Source organism: Mus musculus, chromosome 1 (assembly GCF_000001635.26).
Source record: "Mus musculus strain C57BL/6J chromosome 1, GRCm38.p6 C57BL/6J".
Classification (NCBI taxonomy): domain Eukaryota; kingdom Metazoa; phylum Chordata; class Mammalia; order Rodentia; family Muridae; genus Mus; species Mus musculus.
Genome location: NC_000067.6, coordinates 180,750,494 through 180,777,960, shown reverse-complemented (window position 1 = coordinate 180,777,960; position 27,467 = coordinate 180,750,494). Strand labels below are relative to the sequence as shown.

At 48.3% G+C, this 27,467-nt stretch overlaps 1 protein-coding gene and 1 long non-coding RNA gene across 2 annotated transcripts in view; one reads left to right on the top strand and one right to left on the bottom strand.

Annotated features, from left to right (window-relative positions):
* Positions 1 to 9,304: 9,304 nt before the first annotated feature.
* On the top strand, positions 9,305 to 15,397 carry Gm38293. Its single transcript, XR_865779.2, has 2 exons — positions 9,305 to 9,480; positions 14,041 to 15,397. It is a non-coding gene; the product is annotated as a predicted gene, 38293 (long non-coding RNA).
* Positions 15,398 to 23,756: 8,359 nt separating this feature from the next.
* The window catches only part of Acbd3 (acyl-Coenzyme A binding domain containing 3), a 28,162-nt gene continuing 24,451 nt past the window's right edge, over positions 23,757 to 27,467 (bottom strand). The window contains exon 8 of the mRNA NM_133225.3: positions 23,757 to 25,802. Within this exon, the coding sequence (NP_573488.2) occupies positions 25,591 to 25,802 (212 nt within the window). The 3' untranslated portion in view covers positions 23,757 to 25,590. The remainder of the gene's footprint in view (positions 25,803 to 27,467) is intronic.

The following is a 27,467-nucleotide window of genomic DNA, read 5'->3' as shown; positions in this document are numbered from 1 at the left end:
GGACAAGGAGCGGAGGGCAGCTCTAGGTCCCCACGCCTACGGCGGGGGCAGGACCTGCTCGGATGCTCAAGGCGCCAGAGCCCAGCGGCTTGCCCGCGAGCAGCGCGCGGTGGGACCCGGAAGATCCCGAGGCCAAGGCGCAAACCAAGAGCTGGGACTCGGGAGGGGGAAGGGAGAGGGAAGAGAGGGATCCTTGCATCGGTTACCAGAGGCCGCTAGGCCGCGCCGTTCCCCCAAAAGAAAGCTGGTCCCGGAAGCAGGTATGCTCCTGCAGTGGGAGACCATGAGCCTCGGGGCCCTGGAGAGGTTGGGACCCTGGTTCTGACCTTGCTATGGTTTCACAGCCGCAAGGCGCTGCAGCAGAAATTTGATATTCGAAAGCTTGTGGCCTCCTCGCCACCACCTTGCAAGACTGTCTCCAGTCACAGACACAGACATTAGAGGTCGTAGTGTTGTTTTGTTACTCAGTGCAAGGCCTGGTGTGTACAACAGGATCTCTTAGAAAGAAGCACAGCTGTTTTCCTGCAGTAGCGGCCCCGGAACCACACGACCGGCAGCTCCAGCCCCAGACCACAGCTCGCTGGATTTTCAGAAGTTCCTTGGGCCAGAAGTGCCAGCCAGATCACTCTTTCTCTCAGGTCACATATGGTACATAAATCACTTTGCAAAAGAACCTTAATTTATGACTCTTTTGGGTGTTTATGTAGATAAGCAGTAATTTAGTCATCCCTGAAGTGGTGATCCCTGGACACCTCAAGTGTTAACTGTCCAGAGTATGAATTAAAGTCCCTGTGTCACACCGTCTCTTCCTCAGAATTCTAGAGTCCTCTGCAGGGTGCTCTGGTAATCATCTTCCTCCTCCTCCTCCTCCTCCTCCTCCTCCTCCTCCTCCTCCTCCTCCTCCTCCTCCTCCTCCTTCTTCTTTCCCGAGACAGGGTTTCTCTGTGTAGCCCTGGCTGTCCTGGAATTCACCCTGTAGACCAGGCTGGCCTCGAACTCAGAAATCCGCCTGCCTCTGCCTCCCAACGTGCTGGGATTAAAGGTGTGCACCACCACTGCCCCGCTCTGTTAATCTTCTTGCTCAGGATGACCAGGCCTATTCTGTGCAGGGACTCTGTCCAGCTCTGCGTGGAGGGCAGTGCCCACAAGTCACCAGTATTGAGACACGGAAGGACAGAGGTAAAGTATTTATTTCCTAATGTCCGCCTTCCAGCCTTCAGGGTCTCTTGGAAGCTCAGGGCCCATGTGGTTCTCCCAGATGGCTTGCACTAGCTTGACAGGGGACTGTGCCAGAATCTGGCGTCTTAAGGTAGGGTTCACCAACTAAATAGTTTTCCCTTAGCCCTTCCCCTTGGGGAAGTCGGGGGTGGGGATCCTCAAAGGCAAATCCAAAATGGAGTGTGAGACCCAACAGTGGTGGCCTCTCTTCTGCCTCCTCCGGATGCCTGATGTGGAGATCTCTCCTGGGCATTTCAGCCTCTCCCTGCAGACGCCAGCAGGAGATCCATTCTGGAAGCTTAAGCCCGCAAGCAGGGCTGCCTCTTCAGCTTCCAGCCTTGTCCAAAGCACTTGGCTTCTCGTTTCCTCCATACCCAGAAGGTACCACGAGAGGGAAAAGGTCCTGTGAGACTAATGCTCTGGATTCAGCTTGGGTGGGCCAGGCAACCCATCACCTTCCCTTTGGGCTGCAGAAACCTGTGAGGTTGCCTCGGGCAGATCCCTGGAACAAAGATTGGTAGCATCAGCTGTTTTACTGCAGAGCTAGGCACACAATCCTTGCTAAAAATAAACACAAAGGAAAACCCCAAAGCAGCTAAGCCTATTTTCATACCTTTTTTTTTTTTTTTCTTGTTCACTCTCTTTTGTCTTCTTGCTACTTGGTTGCTGATTTTCTCTTAGGGCCCCATCCTGAGTGTGGTCCTGGCACTATTCCAAGTCCTGGACATGAAGTCACGGACAGAAACAGAGGGGAGAAAGGGGGAGGGATCTAAGGACCATTTCTTTGAGTGTAATTTACATTAAGTGGGATGATGGACCCCCTTCAGAGACAAGGGGGACTGGGACAGGGGAGGACCTTAGGGAGAGGACCTCCCTCCCACTGTACAGCCAGCCCTTCTATGGGGAAAGGGCAGTTTGTCATGCACCAGATGAAGGAAGGGTTAGTGGATGGTGGGGCCCCATCCCAGAGCAGAGAACAAGCCTGTTACTCTGGGCCTCTGGGGCATCACCTCATCACTTCAGGTAGGAAAGGACTCAGATGTCTGTGAGGATATCTAGACTGAAACCAGTGCCCTCTCTTCCTGGGGACTGATCTGTCTCGCGAGCGTTGGATGAGGAGGAGCACTACTGCGGTAGTGCAGATCGTCTCTGCCAGCCTCTCCCCACTTCCTGAGCAGCTGGCGGGATAGGGGTGCACCTCTGGAAGGATGCTCTGTGTTAGGAACCTTGAACCTGGCTAGGAGGCAAGCCAATCCCACCCCTGGCCAGCTGGGGGCTCCTGGTAGCGGTAGCTCCCCTCCTGCAGGGACATGCGTTCACTTTTCTTGTCTGTCTCATTACTGCCGAGCCCACAGTGCCTTGGCACCTACCCCGGGAAGGCAGAAGTGAGGTTCTTCTCCCAGTGGGTGAACAGTTAACCCCAGCAATATCCTAGGTATTCCCAGGTATTCCCAGTATTCTAGGTAATAGCTGGAAGAGCACTGGTTAGCTAGGAGTGAAATGCTCAGCCTGGGCAGGGAGCTGGCGGGCAGAACTGGTCTCTAAGGGTCACAGAGGTCTCAGTTTCCCTCTGTGTCCCCTAATCTTCCTACAGTGGGTTCTTCGGCTGCCTCCCCAGACAGAACACTGCCCCATCAATCATTACCTTTGGGTCCCCCCTCCCCCAACACCAGCTTGTTCTCTCAAGGATTCCTGTGTTATGCTATTATGATTCTCCACTTTCCTTTTATATACTTCAGGATTTATAAAACTTTGGCGTGGGGGGCTAGAAAGATGGCTCAAGGGTTAAGAGCACTGGTTGCTCTTCTAGGAGACCTGGGTGCAATTCACAGCACCAACATGGCAGCTCCCAACTCTTCAGCTCCAGCTCCATGACCTCAGGCGCCCTCTTCTGGCCTCTTCAAGTACTGCATAGAGCTAGTACACAGATGTACATGCAGGCAAAGCTCCCGTACACATACAATAAAACAATTGTTCTTTTTCCTTGTTGTTGTTGTTATTATCTTGTTTTTTAAATTTTGCATGCATGTGCATTTTTTAAAAAGATTTATTTATTTATTTCATGTGTGTGAGTACACTGTTGCTGTCTTCAGACACACCAGAAGAGGGCATCATCGGATCCCATTACAGATGGTTGTGAGCCACCATGTGGTTGCTGGGAATTGAACCTCTGGAAGAGCAGTCAGTGTTCCTAACCACTGAGCCAACTCTCCGGCCCATTATCTTTTTTTTTAAAGACAGGACCTCTTGTTGCCCAGACACTCACTATATTTCTGACATTGGCCTTGAACTTTCGGTCCTCTTGGCTCTACCTCCCAAGGGCTAGGATTAAGGATACACACCGTCCTGCCTGGCTTTTATGATTTTGTCTACATACCTGTTGTGTAACTTACACTGCCACGTAGTTCAGATTTCTTCCTGTGTAGGCTGGGGATGGAATCTGGGTCCTCTAAATGCTTGGCAATCATTTTACCCTACAGCTATACCCGAGCCCAACAGATCAAAGCATATAAGGGCAGAAGGGAGCCAGCCAAGCATGGTGCTGGCACATTCCTCTGGTCCCAGCTACACAGGAGGTTGAGACAGTCCTCACGAGACCAGCACAGTGCAACGGTGCAAGACCCTAGCTTTCTACCAGTGGTATCTTTTGCACTTTTATTTATTTTGTGGAGGGATACCCACACGTGCCACGGTACATATATAGAGGTAACTTTGGACATCAGGTTTGTCCAATGAGTCCCAGAGATCAAACTCAATCAGGTTAGAGGGTAGTAATGTATGCCACTGAGCCATCTCTCCAGTTCTGGTTATTTATGTTGTTTTTTTGTTTTTGTTTTGTTTTGTTTTTTGTTTTTTTGTTGTTGTTGTTTTCCCAAGACAGGGTTTCTCTATGTAGCCCTGGCTATTCTGGAACTCACTTTGTAGACCAGGCTGGCCTCAAACTCAGAAATCCACCTGCCTCTGCCTCCCTGAGGTGCTGAGATTAAAGGCATGCGCCACCACACCCAGCTATTTACATTGTTTTTGTTTGATTTGGGCCTAGGGATCTTGCTTTATAACCTGCATAGGCCTTGAACTGGATGCAATCCTCCAGCCTCAGCTTCCCCAGTGCCTACCTGCTTTAAGAAAATCCAGCTAGGGCCTGGCACATGTTAGGCAATGCTTCACCAATTCTAGACCCTGGCTCATTAGGTAAGTCTAGGAGCAAATGGGCTTTGGGGGACAACCTGAGCCACCCCTGTGCCTCCACCCCTAGCACCTGGCTGGGGCTGAGGAGTCAGGGTCTGTTTGGTGTTTCAGCTGAGAGGTTTTGGCTCTCAGAGATGCAGAAAACATTTCTACACCCATGGAATTAAACAAGTATCTGCCAGGAATACCTCCAACACCAGAACTGGAAGGGACTGGGTTGATGGCTCAGAGCAATGACAGCCAAGACCAGAGGATGAGAGGGCCAATTCAGACCTAGGAGGAGATGTGGCTGAAGCTAGCCAGCTGGGACAAACACTGATGGCCTGTGTACAAGTATTTGTTATTCTCTAGATGTAATTGTCTCCTGTCTTCTTTCTTTTTTCGAGACAGGGTTTCTCTGTGTAGCTCTGGCTGTCCTGGAACTCACTTTGTAGACCAGGCTGGCCTCGAACTCAGAAATCCGCCTGCCTCTGCCTCCCGAGTGCTGGGATTAAAGGCATGCGCCAACACGCCCGGCGTCTCCTGTCTTCTGTTGGCGACTTTTCTCTTAATCACCTTGGGTTTCTCTTCCAACCATGTTGGACATCAAATGTAAAATTATTTTTTTCTTCTGATCTAATTGTAATTACTGGCTCCATCTTCTGCTAACCTAGGCCTAGTCCTGGAAGCTTCTAGCCTCTGTACAATCTTATCTCACCCTAGAGTATAGTCAGCCTCTACCCTTTCTAGTTATTTCTGAACTCTAGCTGGCTGGTTCCCTCCCCCACCTCTCTCTTTCTCCCCATCCCCCCCCCCCCAAGATGACTAATTCAATCTGGCTTCTCTCAGTTTCTTACTGAATTGCCCTACTTGGCCTCATACGAACTTCAGCAATCTGCTCTAACCTTCAGTCCTCTCCTGTGTCTAACTTGTTCTCTCTCTTCAGTCTGTCACTGTACGACTGTCCTGGTAAGGCTACCTTCTCTTTTCCTTTCCCTGCACTGCTTTCTCTTACTTTCCCCCTTAATTCTCTCTGTTCCCTTGAGTGTTGGGCGTATCCTAGTCTGTTAAATCTTTCTCTGATTCGTCACTTTGTCTGCCACTCAATAGGCATCACTGCCAAACATGGGTGCCTCTTCAATGAATTTTGCCTTCATTGTTTAGGATTAAAATTGTGTACTAAAGGCTGAGTCACACCACAACTAAAACCAGGTTTGTTCCCTCCACATCCCCCAGTGAATGACACAGTCTTGGGGTTCACAGTGTGATCAAATATCCTGCAACACCCTTGGTTCATCAGTGTCTGGAGAGCCAAAAAACAAAAAACAAAAACCCTTTCTTTTCTTGGGCTAAAGGGTGTATCTCTTCTTCCTGGGTTGTCCCAGCTCTCCCTTTGTCCCCAGACCAACTTCAAACCTCAACAGTTGGGAAATGTCAGTGGTGGGTCTCACTGAATGCCTCCCCTCCTCCCTGCACCACTACAAAGTTCTGAGGGCCCAGCCCTGGCCATTGGAGCAGGAGTTCTCACCATTTGGCTTGGGGGGGGGGGACGCTAGTTGTTTTGTGGGTGACACAGAGGCTGTAAGAGCTTCAGGGAACTGGATCTGAAGGGAAGTTAGGCATTTCCCCTTATCAGGTGGCCTGTCTGAGCAGGGAGGGGCCATTCTTTCTGGATGGGTGGCAGTTCTGATGATGACAGGAAAGTGAGGCGTTAAGGGGAAGGAACCGGATCTTCATCCTGGGTCAGGATGGCCTCTGTCCAGGTTCAAGAGAGTGAATTCACTGCCCTGGTGGTCTCTCTCTGGTCGACTGTGTGATCTCTCTCTTTCTCTCTCTCCCCCTCTCTCTCACCTTGCAATGCTCCCCACTTAGGCGGAGGGACAGAAGCAAGGAAAGAGATGGTTTGGGGGAAAACAGATTTTCTCTCAAGGGAGGACCTTGAGGCTGGGCCCTGGCTGGAGGGCACAGTGTTAGAGGTAGATCTTCCTAGTGTAGAAAGGCTTATAGAGTGTCCTGGGGAGGGCCAGTTTCTAAGGGCACAAAGCAGAACAAGCACTTCCGGCAGGAACAGGCCAGGGCCAGCTTCCGGGAAGGTCTTTAGAGACCGTGAGATGATCAGACTGAGGTGCTTTTCTTCCTTCCTGCCCTGGCTCACCCAGGAGATCTCAGTTCTCAGTCAGCTGCCGGCCACACCTGAGGAGTGGGCAGTGAGTCTCTCCTCTGGGGGAGTGAAATGGCCTGGCTATCTCTGCTTTGGCTTCTGCCTTCCTCATCTGACTTGGCGTGATCTCTGTGCATCCACTGGCTTTGAGAACTTCAAATTTTCACAAAGCCAAGCAGGGCAGATGGCTCAGTGGACAAAGGAATTTGATTCCCTGGAACCCACGTGGTAGGAGAGACGTGACTACTGTGTGCTGTGAATCTGGGGGCTCACACAGGCTAAGCAAGCAGTCTGCCACCCAGAGCACCAACTGTTTTTTACTTTTTGTCCTCACATTTACTTGTGCCTGTGTGTGTGTGTGTGTGTGGCTGGCTTTCTCCTACTTTTGTGGGTTCTGAGAATTACACTCCAGCTTGGTGACAAGTGACTTCACCGAGTCATATTACCTCCACCCATCACTTTTAAGATAGGATCACTCGCCGGGCAGTGGTGGCACATGCCTTTGATCCCAGCACTTGGGAGGCAGAGGCAGGTAGATTTCTGAGTTGGAGGCCAGCCTGGTCTACAGAGTGAGTTCCAGGACAGCCAGGGCTACACAGAGAAACCCTGTCTCGAAAACTGCTTTCACCTCCAGAATAGCTCATATGACAGGCCTGGGATAACTGTTATTTTGTCAAGAAAGATCCTTTGCAGTCAAATTGGGTTCAACTAGCAAGACCAGATCTGGGGAGTGAGGACTTCTGAGCCCCATGCTGCTGCTGCTGCTGCTGCTGCTTCTTCTTCTTCTTCTTCTTCTTCTTCTTCTTCTTCTTCTTCTTCTTCTTCTTCTTCTTCTTCTTCTTCTTCTTCTCCTTCTCCTTCTCCTTCTCCTTCTCCTTCTCCTCCTTCTCCTTCTCCTTCTCCTTCTCCTTCTCCTCCTTCTCCTTCTCCTCCTCCTCCTCCTCCTCCTCCTCCTCTTCTTCCTCCTCCTCCTCCTCCTCCTTCTCCGTCTCCTCCTCCTCCTCCTCCTCCTCCTCCTCCTCCTCTTTCTCCTTCTTCTCCTCCTCCTCCTCATTCTTTTTCAGGCAAGGGTCTTATGTGGTCCAAGCTGGCCTTGAATTTTTTATAATGCCAAAGAATGCCTTAAAATTTGGACACTCCCACCCCCTCCTTCCAAGCACTAACTTTTCCCTATTCATCTCCTCTACCACATTAAAGGATTTATAGGCAGCAAATGAACAACAGAGATTTCTGCTGATGTGAGGGAGAGGGAGAGTTGGGAGGTGGGGTGAAGCAGGCCTTCCCTTGGAGGCCTGGAGCTGAGCTGCCATGTCCCTTGTCTTCCAGGGCCCACACAGGTACCCCAAAGGGCTGGGTAATGCTGTGAGCAAGTATAGGTGAGAGTGGGGAATGGGAAGGGGACCTCAACCTGAGCAGATGGGACAGAAGCTAAACCCCACATCGTGATTCCCCCCGAATGGTCTGCTGCTAAGCCCCACAGAGCAGCCATAGAAATCTAGTTTAGGAGTGGAGGTGTAGATGGGGAGCCCAGGCAGAAGCTGTAGGAGCCCAGCCAGGGAGAACATAAACTGCTGGGGTAGATCAGGGCTACCATTGTGATACAGGGCAGTCAACCTGAACCCAGTCGCCCAGAAGAGGTCTCTGTCCATGACCAGTTGACCCAGTTGCTTTGGGCCTGTGGCAGCCATCATGGCAAGAGGATGTGTTTGACGAAAACCAGTCACGTGGTAAGTTAAGAGGGGGATTGGATCCCATTACTCGATTCTTGGGGAGGTGACAAATCACTGCTCCTCTTTTAATGGTTCCACCACCTTCCACTAAACTGGGGATCAAGTCTTCTACCCATGGGGTACAGTAATTCATACCACATCAGCCCTGTACGCTTTAACTAGTGTAATTTGTTTATTTGTTGTTGTTTGTTTGTTTGTTGTAAGTGCACTGTCGCTGTCTTCAGACACACCAGAAGAGGGCATCATCAGATCCCATTACAGATGGTTGTGAGCCACCATGAAGTTTCTGGGAATTGAACTCAGGGACCTCTGAAAGAGCAGTCAGTGTTCTTAGCCGCTGAGCCACATCTCTAGCCCCACCAGTGTAATTTTTTACAGAATTCATATCCAAATCCCCTAGCCTAACTGTTGAGTCATTTGCCTCCTTGCATCTTATTCTCTGGGACATTTTACATGTGTTTGTTTATGTGTTTGTTTGTTCGTTTGTTTCCAGCAAGTTTGCTTATGGGCAGGATAGAGCTCTTTTACTGAAAAGAAAGATCCGGCTTCGGGTTGTAGATTTCATGCATAAGGGCAAATTCTCAATCTGGGGTAAGGAGTGCACTAGGACCAGGAGGCTCCTCAGATGCCAGCCTCTGAGACAAGTCCCTGCAGGATTAGAGCCACCAAGGGTCTCCAGGCCACGTCTACTCCACTGCCCGCTGGAGGGAGCCTTGGAATCATACCCGGATAGTGCTTGCTGTCACAGCAAACTGAGACCCAGTTTCAGGAGGATTAGCTGCCCCCTCCACCACCACCATGGAGGTCGCACAATGACCCAACTAACTGTGTTCTCGGGCTGGTGGTCACCAGTAGCTCGGGTCCTAGAGAGGGTCCTCATGATGGTCCCTCCACAGTGCCAGTATCACTTGACCGCCTTAGGTAGGGGCACTGAGTAAACGGCCCGGGTCTGATCTTCCTCAGCACCCCGACCTGGGTCCTGCGCCCAGGGGCGCAGGGCGTCGAGCCCTCGTGGCGGCGCTCGTGAGCCCTCTGGTGGCCATCTTGAGAGCCTGGGGCGCACAGTCCCCAGACCAGAGCGGGAGGGGTGACCCAGATCCACAGACCCTATGCGCGTGTCTTCTTGATTGCACAAAGGAAGCATACTTTCGTTGACACTTAATTCCTGGGAAGCCAGTGGGGAACTCTTGGACCACTAAATGGGTGAGGAGTGCTCCGGAGACCTGTGCCCTGGGAGGAGCGGGCAGGGACCGCGCACCCGGCGGAAGTGGTGGCTTTTGTGCTAGCGTCCGATCCACCCCTCCCACTCCTGTGGCGGCCGATCCACCCCATGGATGCCGCGCTCCCTGAGTGTGGGAGGCCCGGAGACCAGCTGGTCAGAGTGGAAGAACCACAGTCACTGTAGAGCACAGGGATGGCAGCTGAGCATTCCCCTTTTAAATTCTCCCTTGTTTACCGAGCCTATTGGAGGTTCCAGATCAATAGAGAGTAGTTATTTGGCTTCGGTTCTTGGGTTTCTGCTTGGAAAGGTGGCTCAGACACCGCTGCAGCTCTGGCAACCAGGAAGGGCTGCCCTACCCAGGCCCAACACAACCTTGTGTCGAGACCCGTAATGGAGCCAGACCCAGGCAACTTCCCGCTAGTGCAAGGGGGTGGGTGGTGGGTGGTGGTGAGGCTGCAGAGGGTGCTGGAGTTAGTCCTGGTCCTGCTGGGGACCTCACAGGAAGGGAGCTGGGTGGGGAGGGAGCCTCTGTAGAGATCCCTCTAATGTACCTGCTGCCTGTTGGAGTGGCTTCTTAATTCTGGCTGGCCAGGGAGGAGGGATAGGTTCTAGCGGACATTTTGAGTTTGTCAGAACCTGGAGGCCCACAGAGCAAGGGGAGTCCTTGGAAGATGCAGGCACTCCACCTTGTGGGGCTGGGGAGAAGGTTGGTTAGTTGGTGAGGAATCTGAGGAGGGTATTTCTTCATCTGTGCTACTGTTTACTTGTGGTATGTAATCAAATCAAGTCTGTTTTCAGAGTGCTGGAGGTCTAGGGAACATAGCGCCATGGTAGAGTGCTTGTCTAGCATGCAGGAAGGCCTGTGATCCTCAGGGTGGCAAAAATCGGCAGGGTTACACATCTATAATCACAGCACAGGGCAGGCGGAGACAGGAGGATCAGACGATCTCAGCAACCGAGTAAATTCAGAGCTAATCTGGGCTATGTAACTCTGTCTCCAAACCAAAGCAAAGCAAACCAAACCAAACCAAACCAAAGCAAACCAAACCACTGTTCTGGAGGGTTGAAGGCCAAGATCAAGATGTGGAGTTTGGCATCTGGAGAGGCTCCTCCAGGGAAGACACCTGTGTGTCCTCCAAGCCAGAGGGATTGAGGCCAAGAGGCCCCTTCCTCTGATTTCTAGCTCCTCTCTGAGGATCCTGCCTACTGGGGAGGCTCCTGAGCACTCACCCATTAGGTGACTTGTTGAGCTGCGGATTGGATGTTAGCCTGAATTTTGGAATAGATTCCACTTCTCAAACTGTAGTAGTTCCCCAGAGGAGGCAGCCCCTCTGAGGAGGAAGATGAGGCGGCATGAGGTGAAGTCCAGAGTACACCACCCCCTTAAAGTGAGAGTCATGCCGGGCATGGTGGCGCACGCCTTTAGTCCCAGCACTTGGGAGGCAGAGGCAGGTGGATTTCTGAGTTCGAGGGCAGCCTGGTCTACAGAGTGAGTTCCAGGACAGCCAGGGCTACAGAGAAACCCTGTCTGGAAATACCAAAAAAAAAAAAAAAAGAAGTGAGAGTCACGTCCAGTTAGCTTGTCCCCAGCACAAGTTCAGGAGGAAATGGGCTAGTGGGTGTGTTCTCCCTGCTTGCAGGAGGGAAGAACCCCTTGGGGTGTCTCCTCTGGATCGAACGCTGGAGTTGGTCCTTGGCTGTTGGTGCTTTGGGGAAATGGTGGAGCCTAGCTAGAGGAAGTAGGTTACCAGTTACTGGGGGCAGGCACCTTTGAAAGTTACAGCAAGCCCTGTCCCTTCCTGTCTCTACTTTTCCATCTAGCTAGAGGTAAACAACCTTGCTCTTCCTACACACAGCCCATTGGCCACGATACTCGCCTCTGCCTCTGCCTCTCTGCCTCTCTGCCTCTCTGCCTCTCTGCCTCTCTGCCTCTCTGCCTCTCTGCCTCTCTCTCTGCCTCTCTGCCTTCTGCCCCTCTGCCCCTCTGCCTCTCTGCCCCTCTGCCTCTCTCCCTCTGCCTCTCTGCCTCTTTGCCCCTCTGCCCCTCTGCCCCTCTGCCTCTCTGCCTCTCTGCCCCTCTGCCCCTCTGCCCCTCTGCCCCTCTGCCTCTCTGCCTCTGCCTCTCTGCCTCTCTGCCTCTGCCTCTCTGCCTCTCTGCCTCTGCCTCTCTGCCTCTCTGCCTCTTTCTGCCTCTCTGCCCCTCTGCCCCTCTGCCCCTCTGCCCCTAAGCCCCTAAGCCCCTCTGCCTCTGCCTCACAGGGACCCAAAATTGATGAGATAAAGAACTATGGGTGGAAAACTGAATCAATAATTCCTTTTGTTTTTTTGTTTGACATGAAGTTTCTCTGTGTAGCCTAGGCTGTCCTAGAACTTGCTTTGTGGACCAGGCTGGCCTCTAAGTCAGAGATTCACCCATCTCTGCCTCCAGTGTGCTGGCATTAAAGGCATGAGCCACCACCCATCGTCCAGCTAGTTATTCATTCTTTTCGAGACAGGGTTTCTCTGTGTAGCCCTGGCTGTCCTGGAACTCACTTTGTAGACCAGGCTGGCCTCGAAGTCAGAAATCCGCCTGCCTCTACCTCCCAAGTGCTGGGATTAAAGGTGTGCGCCACCACGCCCGGCTAGTTATCCATTCTTCACATTGTCCCATCGGATATTTTCTCAGAATGACACAAAAATAACCATTCCACTCTGCAGAGCCTGGAACAGCATGGTGGGAGCCAACTGCATTTCCTGAGTCCCCGCCTACCTTAAAGACTCAGCGCAGAACAACTGTCTTCCTCACGAAACTCTCAGTTTCATGTGGAAACTCCTGTTAGCAGTCACACCCTGACTCACAGCTGGTCCTGATGCTGTTCCTGCACAGGCGTGCTGATGTGGCCTTTTATGTGAACCAGGTGTCACCAGTGACATCAGGAAGGCTCACACACCTGGCTTCAGCTCCAGGGGCCTGGGCAGGTTGAAAACTAAGTAGATGCTTAGGGAACTTGAAAGAAAGTGTGGATGGTACCAAGCATGCCCTAATCCCAGCACTTGGGAGGCAGAGGCAGTCAGATCTCCGTGAGTTCAAAGCCAGCCTGGTCTACTACACAGTGAGTTCTAGGATGGCCAGGACTACTGTCTTAGTCAGGGTTCCTATTCCTGCACAAACATCATGACCAAGAAGCAAGTTGGGGAGGAAAGGGTTTATTCGGCTTACACTTCCATACTGCTGTTCATCACCAAGGAAGTCAGGACTGGAACTCAAGCAGGTCAGGAAGCAGGAGCTGATGCAGAGGCCATGGACGGCTGTTGCTTACTGGCTTGCTTCCCCTAGGTTGCTCAGCTTGCTCTCTTATAGAACCCGGGACTACCAGCCCAAGGTTGGCACCACCTACGATAGGCCCTCCCAGCTTGATCAACAACCAAGAAAATGCCTTACAGCTGGATCTCATGGAGGCACTTCCCCAACTGAAGCTCCTTTCTCTGGGATAACTCCAGCCTGTGTCAAGTTGACACAAAACCAGCCAGTACAACTACATAGAGATACCCTGTCTCAAAACCAAACAAACATCATCCAAAACAAACAAACAAACAAACAAACCCCAAAGAACAAAAAGTAAATGAACAAATAAGAGCAGATGTTTGGAGATAGAGAAAGGGGAGACCAGAGCCCACTGGCCTGGAACTCAGGGGTAGCCTGAAAGTCAAAGCAATCCCCCCACTTTGGCTTCCTGAATGCGGGGTTACAGATGTGAACCACCGTGCCCAGCTTACACTGTCCTGCAGTGTGGTTGGTAGAAGCTTCTCTAGTGCAGGGCATTTGTATTGTTTCCTCTGCTTCATCATGAACAACAGACTTTTGGTACCACCCTGTAATCTTACCTCTCAAGAGGAGGAGCATGAATTTGAGACTAGCTTGAGCTGTCTACTGAGACCTTGTCTCAAAGAAGGAGGGAGGTCGAGGAGGAGGAGGAGGAGGAGGAAGAGGAGGAGGAAGAGAAGGAAGGGTGATGACAGTGATGATGATGGTGGTGGTGGAGGTGGTGGTGGAGATGATGGAGATGAAGGAGGGAAGGGGAGGAGGGAGGAGGGGCTCACTGGTAGACCTGGCCAATGGACCAGCAAGTTGACTCAATGGTAAAGCCACTTGTTGCCAAATCTGTGGGATCCCCAGAGCCCACATGATGGAAGAGAGCATCATCTCCTGCAAGTTGTCCTTGTCACCCACTCAGACAGTGGTGAGAATCCTTACCACACAGAAAGAAACATAATGAAGATTTTAGAAAAGGAAACAAACAGGAGGTCCAAAAGGAAAATGTGGGACCAAAAGCAGAAGTCAGTCCTTGCAGGCCTGAATGTGTCCACTAGATGGCATCAAAGCTCACAAGATCGCCTTCCTCTTCCAAGGCAGAGCCGCAAGGCTCCTGGAAGACCTACCAGTGTGCTCTCTGAAGCCCGGCTGAGCCGCAGGACGGCTGGCTGCCGATGGTTACACAGTGTGGGTTGTGACATAGTCCGCAACACCCAGGAGAGCTACAACTTCTCTCTAATTTGCACAGGTTCAGAAAGTGCTCCCACGGAGGAAGGGTAGGAAGCTGCAAATCTGGAGGGGCGAGGAGGCGGTGAGGAATGTGCAGCCGACCCCTGCAGAGGAGCCAGCTGCTGCCGGAAAAAGTTGGACCATCTGGAAGACCCTCCGTGTGGGCATAAAGGCTCAAGAATGACGACAGCACAGACCCCCTCGCTGAAATAGAATGTGCTGTCTGGAAAACTGAAAAGACAGGGGACAGGGTACCGGTACGGGTACTGGACGCGAAGTGGGGTTGAAATTCTTAAAGTCCCCACCCACACAAGGGTCTTTGTCCTCATGTATCTAGGAAAGTTCCCTCTGGTCACTACTGCAAAGCCAGCCCTGCTGTTCAGCCCCCACCCCCTGCGGGGCCCGCATCTGCCCCTCTCTCTGGAACATCAAAAGGTTTCTCAGGCTCCAAGTACCACAGACCTGATTTCTGAGCCGCGCCTGTCCGGTCGGTTTGCAGAGCACCCACCAGCTGCGGTCTCGGTACATCAGGCACGGCGTGTGCTCCCATCACTCAAAGGACTAAGAAGGAGGGAAAGAGGACAACAGTGGATGCTGACCACACAGAAACAAATGACAGAGTGTATCTCCCAAAGACAGCAGCACCCGCTCTTGAACCTCATCCACTTCTTACAACATGGGGTGGACAGTCCTCTTCAGACCCTGGAGTCTGTTTCCTTCCCTTGGATCTGGGAGCTCTTGTGTTCCCAGTGTTTTGTGTTCCTGGTGGCGGGGACCCACGCCTGAAGTCCATCTACCTGGGAACTCCTACTCGGCTACGCGGCTAGCCTGGGAGACCCAAGGTCTGGGCTGGGTGAGGGGCCTTAGATCAGACAGCAGAACATGGGACCAAGCCAACACAGTGACTCCTCGGTAGCTTTAAGCCATCGGAGCAAACAAAGAACAGAGGGGAGATGGCTCAGGCCACACCGCCGACTCACACAAGCAAACTGTGTTAAGCCACTACTTCTTTATTTCCCCGGCGGCAGCTGTTTCACAACTTGTACTAGTTAGGTTTTGTTAATGTGACAAACTAGAGTCATCTAGAAAGAGGGAACCTCAACGGAGGAGTGGCTTCTGACAGACTGACCTGTGGGCATGTCTGAGGGACATTTTTCTTGATTAATGATTGGTGCGGAAGGACTTAGCCCACAGAGGGTGTGTCACCCCTGGGCAGGTGGTCCTGAGTTGTATAAGAAAGCAGGCTGAGCAAGCCATGGAGAGCAAGTCGGTAGGCCCCGGCGCCTCTGCTGTTCCTGCTTCCGGTTCCTGCCTCGCTTCCCTTGAGCGTGGACTATGAGGTGGACGTGCAAGCCAAATAAACCCTTTTCTAAGTAGCTTTTGGTTATAGTGTTTATCATAGCAACAAAAAGCAAACTAGACCAGAACCTATTAAAACCCAAAGTTCCTGGTGGCAAGCTATCTGTTTGCATGGCACTAGAAGGTTTCCGGGACCCGGGCTTTCGAGTGGGAGTGGTGGCCCACGCCTGTAATCATAGCTCTCTCTGGAGGGCGAGGCAGAGCTATAGAGCAAGGCCGTTCCCCCTCCCCCACCCAAGTATGCTCGGTGACTACAGTGACAGCACCAGACCGACTGGACCAGCTGGTCTCAACAGGGTTCTCCCGTCCAAGGGTGGGTGCATCAGAAACACCTGGGGGTTTGCAAAAACACAGGTGTTGACAGCTAGGTGTCCTACTCCCCACCCCCCACGCACCCGAGTTTCTGGTTAGATCAAGGGTGGTGTCTGATACTTTGCATTCCTAACAAGCTTGCCTCTGTTGGCTGGGGCTCGAACTTCCAGAAGGACTGGTCTTAGTGAGATGCTGGGCCTGGTATCTTCAAGTTCCAAATTATCGTTGAGCTCAGCATCTCCTCCAGGGCCCAGCCCGGTGGGGTAGCTGAGAACAGAGGGTAGCAATGTCCTTTCTTTGTCAACCAGGAAAGATCTCAGGCCTTCCAGAAAGGCTAGCTGTGCCTTATGGCAACAAGGTTCAGCCCAGAAGGGCCAGCTCTGCCCAGTGAGAGCTGTGGTCTCATCTGGTGAAAGCTAAGAGCAAGCTGAAGACAGCTCTGTACTGCCAGGGCCATGTCCTGAAGAGAGCAGCCATGAACGCCCCAGGACCAGCTTCCAGGAAAGGAAACCAGTGGCCGGAGTTCTAGGTTCAGAAACCACTCTCTTTTGAGTTGTGGGTATGGAACCAAGGGTCAGGTGCATGTTGGGCACATGCACCACACTGAGCAACACTACCAGTCTTGGGATTCCTTTTTGTCTTTGGTTTTGTTGAAACAGGGTCTCATGTAGCTCAGGCTGGCCTTGAACTTCTGATCTTTCTTCCCCTATCTCCCTAGCCCTGGGGTTACAGGTTACACTGAGCCTGGCCCTAGCCTCATCTTTTAACTGGGCAGGTAGCAGGCTAATGGCACTTTCTATTTTTCTTTAAAAACCAACGTTTTTTGCTTTTAGACGTCATTCAGTGGTAGAACACTTGCCTAACAGATGTGAGGCCCTGGCTCAATGCCCTTCCTCCCCCACCCCACCCTCTGCCATGTTCTCAAACCAATCCCCCTTTCTCTCTCCCTCCCTCCCTCTCTTTCTCTCTCCAAGGTCTTTTTTTTTTTAAAGATTTTATTTATTTATTTATTTAATATATATGACAAGTACACTGTAGCTGTCTTCAGACACACCAGTAGAGGGCATTAGATCCCATTACAGATGGTTGTGAGCCACCATGTGGTTGCTGGGAACTGAACTCAGGACCTTTGGAAGAACAGGCAGTTCTCTTAACCCTCTCCAGCCCTCTCCAAGGTCTTACACAGCTGAGACCTGGCCTTGAACTTCTGCTCCTCTTGCAAGAGGATTGAACTAGCAAGTTCCAGGACAACCAGAGCTACACAAGCCCTTCTCAAAAACAAGAACAAAAGAAGAAAAAACAAAACTGCTGGGCATGCCTTTAGTCCTAGCACTTGGGAGGCAGAAGCAGGCAGATTTCTGAGTTCCAGGCCAGCCTGGTCAATAGAGTAAGTTCCAGGACAGCCAGGAGCCAGGGTTACACAGAGAAACCCTGTCTCAAAAAAAAAAAAAAAAAAAAAGAAAAAGAAAAAGAAAAAGAAAAAAGAAAACTATAGGCTAATTTGTTTGATAAACATAGAAAAATTCTTAACAAAATACCTGCTAACTGAATTTAGGAGCACATTAAGAGGATTATACATTATGGCAGAGAGGATTTCATCTCAGAATGGCAAGGTTGATTTAATCTATGCAAATCATTAAGTGTAACATACCATATAAGTACACTTAAGGACAGAAACCACATAATCATATCAATTGATGTTGAAAAGGCATTTAACAAAGTTCAACATGATGGAAGTTCTGAAGTCTTTTTTTTAAGGTTTATTTTATTATATATATATATATATATATATATATATATATATATATATAATATATATATATATATTATATTTTATTTTGTGTGTGTGTGTGTGTGTGTGTGTGTGTGTGTGTGTACACATTGTTTTCAGGTACACAGAAGAGAAAATTAAATCCCATTACAGACATTTGTGAGCCACCACGTGGTTCTGGACCTCTGGAAGAGTAGCCAGTGCTCTTAACTGCTGAGCCATCTCTCCAGCCCCCAGAGTTTTGGAGCCTTTAGGGACAGGACATATCTCAAGACAATAAAGGCTATATCAACAACCTACAGCCAACATCAAGTGGAGACAAACAGAGCATTTCCTTTAGAGCCAGGAACGAGACAAAGATGTCTACTCTCCCTCTCTTATTTTATACAGCGCTTGAATCTTTTTCTCTAAATATTTATTTTTATTTCATGTATTCATGTGGTTTGCCTGCATGTAAGTGCACCATGTGCATGCCTGGTGCCCAAAGAGGGTGCTGGATGCCCTGGAATGAGATTACAGAGGTTATAAACCATCACGTGGGTACCTGAGCCAGTCAGGTCCTCAGCAAGAGCAACTCCATTGCACTGAGCCATCTCCTCAGAGCCACAACCCCTCCCCCTTGGCTTTTTTGAGACAGGATTTCCCTATGTATCGCAAGATGTACTGGAATTCTCTATTTAGACCAGGCTGCCTTGAACTCATAGAGTTTTGCCTGCTTCTTTCCCCCGGCAACCACTCCTGGTTAGTGCTTGAATCTAGATATACCAAGTTGATAAAGACAAGACAAAAGGATAAAAGAAGGAAGGGAAGAAGTCATACCATCCTTATTTACAGACTACATGGTTCTTCACTTATTTAAAGATTCTGTTCCGGGGCCTGGCAAACACTAAGTGGATGATCACAGTCAGCTACTGGATGGATCACAGGGCTCCCAATGGAGGAGCTAGAGAAAGTATCCAAGGAGCTAAAGAGATCTGCAACCCTGTAGGTGCAACAACATTATGAACTAACCATTAACCCGGAGCTCTTGACTCTAGCTACATATGTATCAAAAGATGGCCTAGTCGGCCATCACTGGAAAGAGAGGCCCATTGGACAGGCAAACTTTATATGCCCCAGTACAGGGGAACACCAGGGCCAAAAAGTGGGAATGGGTGGGTAGGGGAGTGGGGGAGAGGGTATGGGGGACTTTTGGGATAGCATTGGAAATGTAATTGAGGAAAATACGTAATAAAAAAAAGAAATAAAAGAAAGAAATTGTAAGAGGAAAAAAAAAAGATTCTGTTGAGTCAACTAGAAAACTCTTGGATCTAATAAAGACCTACAGAACATTGGCCTTAGCTGGCCTGAAACGATGTAAATCAGGCTGGCCTTGGACTCTCCCCTCTGCTTCCTGGGAGCTGGGATTAAAGTCATCATCACGCCCAGCAAGAATTGCAGAAATCCAACACCAAGGAAATAAAACTGCCAACCAACAAATGGGCAAATGAACTCGATAGTTTTTCAAAAAACACAAATGCCCAAGAACAATCTCCAAGTGTTCAATGACTCGAGCCGTCAGGGAGATGCAAAGTAAAACCATGAGAGACGTCCATACACTAGCCGCAGAGATTTTGCATGTCCACGTTTGTTGTGGCTTTATTCACTGCAGAACCGGAATCAACCAAGTTGTCCACGGACAGATGAATGAATAGTGAAAACGTGGCACATACATTCTCTCCAGGAAGTTGAGAACTTCAGACTGACATTCACAGACAGACTTGCCCCCCCTCTCCAGTTCTCCTTGGTCCACAGCAAGCATGCCCCTTACTCAACAGCAGGTACTCTCTGAGTCAAGAAGCCTTGCTTCATGGGGAAGTCTTGTCTGTCATTTCCATTACTGATTTGGACCACACAGCCCTTGCACTCTTTACCAGAGCATCAGCAGCTACTTCTGTGGCCATTTGCTTCTCAGAGAAAATGCAAAGTTCCCATAGTTCCCATTCATGCCTTTAATTCCAGCACTCGCAAGGCAGAGGCAGGCGGATTTCTGAATTCCAGGCCAGCCTGGTCCACAGAGTGAGTTCCAGGACAGCCAGGGCTACACAGAGAAACCCTGTCTTGAAAAAAAAAAAAGTTTGTGTTTACTGTCCAGCTCAATGGGTTTCTGGCAGCTGGCGGGCAGGAAGGGTCAGACACCAGGTTCATCTTGACACAGCCAACTAACTCCCTCTGAGTTAATATGTTAAAGAGCCTAGTTTTAGTAAGTTGTTATTGAATGCAATAGAGTCCCTGATGCAAGAAGCGGCTCCCAAGCTGATGTGGGCAGGCTGATGACACTCCTGTCCCCAAGGACAACACCTGGTTGCACGTGCCAGGATGAGGCATGAGCCTGTGAGCCTGAGTCTGTGGCTCTGTGCCTACCCACATCTTCCACACAGCTCAGGCACCAGGGCAGACTGCACTCGCACTGCCACCTGTGCCACGCTGGACTCTTTAGCAGATCACACCTTCCTGCTTGCCCAGTGCCAAAGTCCACTCTACTTCCTGCTAGTGAGGTGGCACGCCTTATGATGAGGGAGGCACCTACCTTTCTTGTTGGAATTGGAGGAGACCATGGTAACAGACAGCAGGCAGGGGGCACCAGTTCCTCTGGCCAGCTTATTGGTGCAATGTCCAAATGGAGAAAGGGTTCGCTTGTCCACATCCTGCAGCAAGGTTCTGGGACTGCTGTACCTCAACGGTCTACTGATGGGGGTGGGGGATAAAGGCCAAATGAGGCAACTTCCCATCCCATGGTAACTACCATTTTTATTGCACTGCCTGCCAAGGCATTTTACACACACCTTCAACCTGCCAGGAAAGACCTTCAGAGATAGCTCTCATTTCCTAGACCATGAGCTCACAGGTCAACAGGAGCACAGAGTATGTCCCCTGATGTGTGGCAAGTGTCAGGTTTTGGGGTTGGTCTTGTAATATTATGTCAGCTGCAGTGGGATGCAGCTCAGCTCTTAAAGCATGAGGCCTTTCCATTCAGAAAGCTCAAACTGCTATGGTGCTTTTTTTTTTTTTTCTTTTTTTTTTTTTTTTCTGAGTCAGTCTTGCTGTAACATACAGCATATAGCCCTGGCAGGCTTACCACTCAGTGTAAGTCAGACTTAACTCATGATCCCCTCTGTGTGTGTGTGTGTGTGTGTGTTTAAGCCCCAAGGCAGGGATGGGCTTGGGCTTCTCAAGGAGGAGCCACACACACACACATTATGTATATATGTGTCTGAGTATATGTGGAAGTAAATTTGGGCTCCCTGCAAAAATAACAAGGGCTTCTAAACTCTAAGCCCGAGGGTCAAATGACCCTTTTATAGGGGCTGCATATCAGGCATTTATGATTTGTAACAGTACCAAAATTACAGTTGTGAAGTAGCAACAAAAATACTTTTATGGTTGGGGGTTGCCACAACATGAGGAACTGTGTCAAAGGGTTGCAGCATTAGGAAGGGTGAGAACCACTGGTCTAAGCCATCTTTCTGACCCTCATCCTCCCCTCCCCTTCCCCTTCTTTGACATAGGGACTCACTCTGTATCTGTAGCTCAGAGATTTCCGCAACCTTGGCCATGGTGTCTCTTCGCAGCAACAGAACAGTGACTAGAAGAAAAACAGCTCCCCTGTGAGTCCAACTCTAGAAGACCTGACTTCCTCTTCTGACCTCTGAGGGCACACATCCCCACAGGCACAATTATTAAAAATGAAATTAAAATATATAACACAAATCCAACACCACAGAAACTCATACATATGGAAATAAGCAAAAATCCACAAGGAATAAAAAAAAAAAAAACACCCGTGTACACACGCAAGACACAGACTAGAATTGGGAAGAAAGGTTTTTTAAAGTTTTCCTTTTGTGTGCAGGTGTGCACACACGCCATGGTTTGAATGTGGGAGTCAGAAGACAGTCTCTTGGGAATCCCCACCTTGGAAAATCTAGTCCTGGGGATTGAACTCAGGTCTTAAGCTTGATGGTAGGTGAGCCACCCAGAACCATTTGTCAGCCCTTTATGTAAAACTATGTAAACTATTTTTACTTATTTACTTATTTAGGGACAGTCTAGGTAGACATGGCTATACTAGAACTTGTTACAGAGACTAGTCTGGCCTCAAATCCAGAGATCTCTTGCCTCTGCCTAATGATGGATTTAAGGCATGTACTACCACACCCAGCTTAAACTGAATTAAAAAAATGATAAAACCATACAAAATTATTTAACTGATGGTTGAGAAAGCTTAGTTTTCTTGCAGAGGTTCAGGTCCCATCATGGCAGCTGCTGTAAGTCTTCTCAGTGTATCCGATACCCTCTTCTGACCTCTGTGCACACTGTGTACGTGTGTAGTGCACAAGCATACATGCAGGCAAAACACTCAAACAAATAAAGTAACTCCAAAAGAAGTTTAATTGGAATAAGCAAAGGACACAGGAAATGTCCAGGAGGGGAAATCCAAACAATCAATAGAAAGAAATGCATTACGCTATTAGTGGTTACCAGGGAAACAGTGGAATTTCACTGTTGTAGATTTATACTTTGTGTGTGTGTGTGTGCTTGTGCGAGCACATACACGCCACAGTTCACATGTGGACATTAGAGGACAACTTTGTGGGATATGTCTCTCTCCTTCCACCCTTCCATGGGGTTCTGGGATGAACTCAGCTGGGCAAACATGCACAGCAAGAGCCTTTCCCTCGGGAAGCACACATGTGAGTTTGTAAATGATCTCACATGGGGGGCCACTGTCAAATGCAGGCAGACTCAAATTACTGAACACATTCATCTACAGGCTATGAGTATAACGTGCACACCAAACAGAAATGACTTTCATGCTCACACTCGGACCCCAGGACATCTGGTCTATACAAACACTCCAGTACATGAAAAAGCTTAAAACCAGGAACACTTGTGGTATCAAACACTTCGGGTAATGATTATTACACCTGTGTTTAATATCTGGAAACATTTTCTTTTCCTTTTTTAATTTTTTTTTGGTTTTCCAAGACAGGGTTTCTCTGTGTAGCCCTGGCTGTCCTGGAACTCACTCTGTAGACCAGGCTGGCCTCAAACTCAGAAATCCGCCTGCCTCTGTCTCCCGAGTGCTGGGACTAAAGGTGTGCGCCACCACTGGCTTGGAAAGGTTCTCTAAAAGAAACTAGAGTTTTTAGAGGAGATTTTTTACTAATGTGTATGCATATATGTGTTTGCGTGAGTATGCTCACAGAACATGGATACTAGGAGGCCAGAAAAGGCTATCAGATTTTCTGGAGCTCAAGGTGTAACTATGAACAGCCCCATGTGAGTGCTAGGACTGAACGTACATCCTCTGAACAGCAGTACAAGCTCTTAACCACTGAGTCACCTCTGCACCCCCTAGATGCGCTTTTAAAGTTAAAAACCACCACCAAAAAACAAAAAAACAAAACCCCAAAACACCCAAAACCCAAAACAAAACAAAAATCCTTGTTTACATGTATAATCCAATGTGTATGTGGCAACTCACAACTGTCTGTAACTCTAGTTCCAGGAAATTAATGCCTCCTTAGGCCTTTGCATACAGTAGGCATGAACGTGGTGCACAGACATACATGTAGGCAAAACACCTATACATGTGAATAAATTAAAAGTCTAACACTGGCTTGGTATGCGTACATCGATAATCTCAGCACAGAGGGCAGAAGCTGGAGGCCATCCTGGCCACCACGATGGTGAAGAGAAGTGAATTAAGATGTGCTTTGCCCCCAACAGATACACAGACAGACAGTTTTACGCTGCATGAAAAAAAGCTGGTTTGGGTTGCTGAAGTGTCACGGTCAGTGGATAACTGGCAGCCATTTATTATCTGAAAGCAGGTGCTTCTCTTCTGTAAGACAGTCGTTAGACATGGCCTCCAAAATCTGCTGAGATCACAAGAGCTCCTGTCTGTCCTTGGGTTCGACTTAAGATCCACCACACCCAGAACAGGGATCAAGATGCATCCGTGTGGTCGGTTCCACTTAGAGGCGTTCCACATGCCCCAGGAGCCATTATAAAATAGGTTATCTCCCACATCACAGCAAAGGTGGCCCTGGAAAATACTGTATAACCTAGTCATCTGCAGGACAAAAAGCCAACACTTCTCTTCTTGTCAAGTCTGGACAATTTCAAGTGCATTATGATGGACAGGGGAAACTAGCCAGTCAGAAAGACTGGTATTTTTCCAACGAGGTAAACAGAAAACATCATCTAAGGCGTTCCTTACTCTAGCTCAATGAAGAAAGACAATTAAGTGCTTCAGGAAACTGTATTAACAGAAACATCGACGACTTACAGAGAAACATTTTAATTGATTAAATATATTACTTTCAAGATCTTTTTGAAATTGCACTTGTACTAATCAACAGCCAAAGGCAATAAAAAAGTTATAACCAAAAATGTTCAGATATGAACATGTGACAGAAACAGCCATGTAAAGTGACATTCACTGCTCCCAAGAACAAGGTTTTAGAAGATAATTTATCTTAACATGTGCAAGGACAAAACTGTAATCAAAGGCTGAAAGAAATATATATTAGTGCTTGCTTTTTAAAAGTTTATTTTACATTTTAAATACAGTATTTTTCTCATTAAAAAAAATCCTAACTCTGTGGTCTCTATATATACAGAAGAGCTGTGGGGCAGCCTAATGAATATTCTGGATGTAACAGCATAGACATTTGACTACTTCTGAAAGAAAATCCAAAAACACAAATTAAGCACTGGTTAGGAGAAAAGAATCCAGTTTCTTAACAAACGAAAGAGAACCTATAAAACCAGGTGTTAAAAACAAAGAAATGCAGCATATGAAAACCTCAAATAGCCTGAATGTAGTGACCGGTGCACACTGCAGCTACCCAGTGGTACCCCTGGAAGGGACCTGTGATGTCAAAGTTAAACCTAAGACTTCAGTGACAATACACTAGGTGTGTACTGTCTCTGTCATTTGCTATCTACACTACCCTCCCTTCAGATACTTAACCTCTTAGACAAATGTGAAATAATGAATGTGGATTTGTTTTCATAAGAAATTTAAAGATATTCCTCTTACCACCAGCAGTCATAATACAGATTAAAGCTGTATCATTTAAGCACGTGCATTTCCAATTCTCTCTAGACTGTGACTCCACACTGGGACTGTGGAGTGGTTTGTGCCCTAATAACAACTACAAGGAAATGTGGGCTGTCTCCGGCAGTGATTTCCTGTTAGTGCAATGGTACTCCTCAAATGTCAAATTATATTAAAGTGATTTTGCATATTTTAGTTCAGATTTTGCATATTTTAGCTCAGTAGGTGCCAGGTGAGTTTATAAAACTCCTGGCTATAGATTTTTTACAGAAAATAGTTTTAATTTGAGATGGTCCACAAAACTATATCAAAACAAAGTCACCGAGTTCTGTTTTGTGAGCAGCAATGTGAATGGCAAATGAAGGAAAGGCCGTGAGTCCAGGGACCTGGTGGGATGGGTGCTGAGGTCGTCTGTGAATCTCCACACGCCAGTATCTACTGCATCTGAATATTCTAAGTTTAAGATTCTCTCAGAAAATAATTCTTTGTAACACAACTAACTAAATAGCTGTACCCAAAGCAAAAGCAGCCTTGGTTACTCAGGTAAGATCAAGTTGAGGCCATTTGTTTTTCTACTATACTTGGTGAAGTCTCAAACTGTCAAAGCACTCAGTCAAAGCCAGCTGCGTTGAAGGAGACTAGTACAGAAGCTTCCCCAGTTACTAACTGTGGCTGTGCACAACACAGGCACAGACAGCAATGCGCCCTCCAGCCAGGTCAGGGCAACGCTGGGACGTTTATTCTGGAGACTGAATATTAACACGTAGCTCATGTAACTCCAATATCCACTAGCAGCTCTGCTGGTCAGCACCCAAGGGCTAGATGAGTCTTCCGAACTGCTTTTAACCTCAGAGCACTAATGCTAAAGAGTCTCAAGGAATCCTGGTTCTCAATGAGTTCATAAACCCTCAGAACAAAATCGAGAAGATAAACACGGACTCCTATGCGCCACAAAAGTCAAAGGAAATTAAACGTCATGTTGTGCTCAACCCTAGACTCCCGACCCTGGAACAGCAGCTCTATCTAGTATAATAGACTCTGTAGTAGACGGACTTGGACCTCCACAGAGAGTAGGAATTATCAAACTTGAGGAGATAGACTCCCCTCCCTGGATACTGGTGGCTGCCTGCATATACTTCCTCGTGACAGTCCCGCCGGTACACAGGTACAATCTCATCCAGCAGAGGCTTGTTGGCGTTCTTTTTTGCTTTTTCTTCACAAGTGACATTTTCTGTGAGACGGTGAGAAAGAACAGAAGACACAAGTCAAGTGTTAGACCCAGCAATCACCTCTCTCACAAGCAATCAAACTGCACGCTTTGAGGTAGTTTCAACTCTGCATGCAGGCGCATGTTCGTCATTCACTTGAAGGCCTGACCACCACCATGTACAGTTGCTGGGCTGGGAGAGTGCAGTGACAGACACAGGGTGGAGGTAACAACCTGTACCCCAGCCTTCCGTGTAACTGCTGCTCACATTCCTGGCCTTGTTTTACCCATTCTGTTTCTACTCAGTTCCTAACTCCTTCCTTATATATAACAATCTTAGTCACGGAACACCGAAGAAAACTGTGCTGATCTCCTACGAGTCCATCTTCATTTTAGGAATGGTAGAAGGTAGCCTAGGCAGACTATAGCTTCTATATATTTTATTTTATTTTTAAAGATTTATTTATTTATTATATGTAAGTACACTGTAGCTGTCTTCAGACACTCCAGAACAGGGCGTCAGATCTTGTTACAAATGGTTGTGAGCCACCATGTGGTTGCTGGGATTTGAACTTCAGACCTTTGGAAGAGCAGTTGGGTGTTCTTACCCACTGAGCCATCTCACCAGCCCAGCTTCTATATATTTTAAATATAAAAACTACAGTAGAGAGGTATGCAGAGGCAGCTACAAAGTGTCAGTTTCCTAGTCCTGTTTAACAGACGAAACACGTGGATAAAAATGAGCTCTGATCAAGACTCTCACTGTTAATACTTTCCTGGGCTATAACAACATCAAGTGAGGAAAGAAACACTACTAGTCTAGAAGAATGAGTTAATTATTCCAAATTGTCTAACATATTACATATAAACAACCTCAAGGAAAAAAAGACTTCTAGGTTTCTACCATGGCAGAGTGAACCCTGGCAACATCTATTAACTGTATTTTTTTTAAAGATTTATTTATTATTATACATAAGTACACTGTAGCTGTCTTCAGATGCGCCAAAAGAGGGTATCAGATCTCATTATGGGTGGTTGTGAGCCACCATGTAGTTGCTGGGATTTGAACTCAAGACCTTCGGAAGAGCAGTCAGTGCTCCTACCTGCTGAGCCATCTCGCCAGCCCCTATTAACTGTATTTTAATGCTCACAGCCATGAATTTTAAAAGTGTGAGAAGCTCTCAAGAGGAATTTAAGGAAATAAAACAAGTTGTAGTAGCTTGTAATATATCTTAGAAAATGAGGTAAAAACTTATAAAATCTGAATAATTACAGACAAATTTACCAATACCACTATCAATAATGGTTCATTAAGATAAGTACAATTTAAGAAGTTAAAAACTAGAGAAGCCGGGCATGGTGGTGCAAGCCTTTAATCCCAGCACTCGGCGGATTTCTGAGTTCAAGGCCAGCCTGGTCTACAAAGTGAGTTCCAGGACAGCCAGGGCTATACAGAGAAACCCTGTCTCAAAAAACCAAAAAAAAAAAAAAAAAGAAAAAGAAAAAAAAAAAAAAAAAAGAACAACAACAAAAACTAGAGAAACTAGCCAGGTAGTGGTGGTGCACACCTGTAATCCCAGTACTTGGGTAGCAGAGGCAGACAGAGCTCTATGAATTTGAGGCCAGTCTGGTCTATTGAGTGAGTTCTAGGACAGCCAAGGCTACACAGAGAAACCCTTGGAGGTGGGG